This window comes from Limulus polyphemus, unplaced genomic scaffold (genome assembly GCF_000517525.1).
Source record: "Limulus polyphemus unplaced genomic scaffold, Limulus_polyphemus-2.1.2 Scaffold7378, whole genome shotgun sequence".
NCBI classification, from domain to species: domain Eukaryota; kingdom Metazoa; phylum Arthropoda; class Merostomata; order Xiphosura; family Limulidae; genus Limulus; species Limulus polyphemus.
In genome coordinates, this window is record NW_013672988.1 from 31,445 (window position 1) to 34,833 (window position 3,389).

General features: G+C 36.1%; 1 protein-coding gene across 1 annotated transcript in view; it reads left to right on the forward strand.

Annotated features, from left to right (window-relative positions):
* Positions 1-3,389, forward strand: part of LOC111089795 — a 39,113-nt gene that overhangs the window by 29,790 nt on the left and 5,934 nt on the right. The window contains exons 8-9 of the mRNA XM_022402889.1: positions 162-908; positions 2,529-2,654. Coding sequence (XP_022258597.1) covers positions 162-908; positions 2,529-2,654 — 873 coding nt within the window. The remainder of the gene's footprint in view (positions 1-161; positions 909-2,528; positions 2,655-3,389) is intronic.

Below are 3,389 nucleotides of genomic sequence, written 5' to 3' on the forward strand. Positions count from 1 at the left end.
CTAAGAGTAACGTTACAGCGAAAAACAAAGGAAATGAGTCACCACAACATCTCACGGCTAAGAGTAACGTTACAGCGAAAAACAAAGGAAATGAGTCACCACAACATCTCACGGCTAAGAGTAACGTTACAGCGAAAACAAAGGAAATGAGTCACCACAACATCTCACGGCTAAGAGTAATGTTACAGCGAAAAACAAAGGAAATGAGTCACCACAACATCTCACGGCTAAGAGTAACGTTACAGCGAAAAACAAAGGAAATGAGTCACCACAACATCTCACGGCTAAGAGTAACGTTACAGCGAAAAACAAAGGAAATGAGTCACCACAACATCTCACGGCTAGATCTAGAGAAAGTAGACCTAACTCAGTGTTAAGTGATACACCAGGGTTTGGCACACATTGTGACTCACTCGGAGACTCTGGCGTTGAGTTGTCTGCCAGAACACCAAACTCGGATGGTAAAACAATCAGTAACTGTGATGAAACGAGTAAGCGAGTACTAGTTAAAGAGATGAACTCTAGTGTAGTAACAATTATATATGACAGTTGTAAACCAGGAACTTTGAGAAACTATCATATAACGTTCAGAGATGTGTACAAAAGTCCATACGATGTTGAAAATGAAACGCAGAAAAAAAACATTAAAACTAATATACAAAATAATTATGAGACTGACGGTCATATAACAGCAGATAGGTCGTCAAAACAAGTTAAAGATATAAGAAATTCTAAAAGACCTGTCAACTTTCAGCTCAGGCGATCTCGATCCGACAGTGACAGCTTAGCGATTGGGCGACTAAGACAGGTTAAAAGTGAGGCCACCAAGTCATGCCACAAGGACCTCAATAGAAAATATGCCATGTCAAGTTTTGATCTAGCCGAAGACGAAGATCTATCATCTCGGGGTAAGTTCAAGTTTAAATAATAATCTGTTTACATTATCGAGTTTAAAACACCTACATATACACGAAGAGAACTGGGATAGAGTTTGTTTAAAACCTGAAAAAGGCTGAAATAATAAGGCTTTATTTGCCAGAAAGACAACAGTAGTATGTTACGTTTTTACCGTGGATAAAATAACTACGTTTCTATACAGAAGTTTTTAAAAATTTTACCTTAACACCTATACAAAAATGTTAAAAAATAACAAATCCTTTTTAAGGTGTGCAAAACTTTTTTGTATAGGTGTTAAGACGAAATGTCTAAAATAATTACGTTTCTATACAAAAGAAGTTTAAAAAAAATTGCCATAACACCTATACAAAAATGTAAAAAACAACAAAAACATTTCGTCCTGTTACGCCTCTGTGTTCGTTTGTTAATTTTCCGTAAAAATTATTTCCGAAGAAACTTTAACGATACAGGTCCTTTCTTAAATAAAACTAGTTTAATAACGGCTGGAGACAGCTTGAATGGGTAATGAAGAAAAACTTTAACATAACCGCAAATGTACAACGTTTTCGACAAGGTTTTGATGATGACAAAACTCCAGCCATTATTAGTCTCAAAGTGGGTTCCTCGTCACCGAATTTGAAATAAAACTAGTTTATTCTTTCTCAATACAACTTTGCAATACACTTAATTTCCACAGTCACGCTATAAATTAAACAAACGCTATAATTCACAACGAACGATTCACGCGCTTGACTCAATTGTCCGTCTCTATCTCTGTCTGCAATTCATTTCCCCTTGTTGCCGTCACTTCTTGGCGGTCTTATATACAGGAATACCGCACATCTAGTAAACACTCGAGCATTCACGAACCATCGAGAATATCATGACGTGTTACTAGCGTCACGTGACTTCCGCTGTCGTAACAGTCCTAACACCTATACAAAAATGTAAAAAAACAACAAAATATTTCGTCCTAACACTTATACAAAAAGGTTTTGCACACCTTCAAAAAGGTTCCAAAGACCTATGCAGACATTCTATCACGAAAACAGTTGAAGCTGATTATTATAGATAAGATGTCGCCACAGGTAATTATGCCATTTGTAAAGACAGGCTAAGTTCACGTGTTAAACATTTTGTAATATGCGACAAGATTCTCCAAGTTTTCATTATATCTTTTTTGTAAGCATTTTGTAAACTTTGGTATCTTTTTTTATTTTTATTTTAAGTTAGTGATGCCAAACGAACATTGAATTTATTTATATGAAAGAGCTAAACCAGTATAACAATGTAACACTAAACTGACATTGTAGACCATAGCGACACGAAATGGAGAGCAACCTGATTTAATTATAAAGTCTTTTTTCTTTTCTTTTGACACTAACAATACCTAGTGTCAATAGATAAAAGAAGGGTTAAATAACAATACTTTACTGGATAATGCAAATATTAAGTACAATATCCATTTCTGGTTAGTAGCATTGAATCACTCAGAATTTGAAAAGTAACGTGACATCATCCTGAAGAACCAGACGAAAGTAATAGATCAGTGGAGTAAGTGTTTAATATTTACAAACTCTATTGGTTAGAAAGTTATGCGAGTTTCTCATCGTTATGTTATTTACTTACAGTGGCGAAGCTTCGGTTAATTCTAGACCACATTATCTTAGAGTGTCGAATGTCGGAGTTAAAGAGGGAAAACATGCTAAGACGAGTCAAACAACTCCAGCTAAAAGCTTCTGAGAAAAGCGACCAAGGTAAGAAATAAACCGCCATTACAAATGTTCGATCTATAGCATTAACAAAATACTATGTTACGTCTCCGTTCGCCAATTAATTTTCCGTAAATTCGTTCCGGCGAAACTTTAGTGACACAAGTCCTTTCTTAAATAAAACTGGTTTATTCTTTCCGAATACAACTTTACGATACACTTAATTTCAACAGTCGCTCTATAACAAACACTATAATTCACGTCTCACGTGGCCAACAATATTTTGTCCGCATACATTCAATTACTCATTACCTGTTGTTCCGTCACGTTGTGACCGTCTTATATATATATATATACCAGACTACCCCCAATCTAGTAGTCTCCCGATAATTCATGAAGGTTCGAGAAGGACGTGGCGTGATACTAGTCACGTGACCTCGCTGATGCAACACTGCCCCTCCTTAGTATTGTTCGTCCCGAACAATAGCCTCTTGCATTAAACCAATAACAATTAATAATAACTTAATTAAATGTACAGAATTACAAACACAAAATTACAATTCAACAAAGTCTCTTAATTTTACGGGACGTATCTTCTTCCATACTGGTCTCCATCTCGTTGGCTTCTGCTTCATATGGGGTTCATCTGCTTAATCAGGAAATGTCCTATCGTCCATAACAGTCACATCAGTGTTAGTAACTTCAGTAACAGCTTTACTGTTTCCCTTCTCAAAACTGAGTAGAATTATTTCTTCGATGGAGGCTTCTTCAGGTGGCACG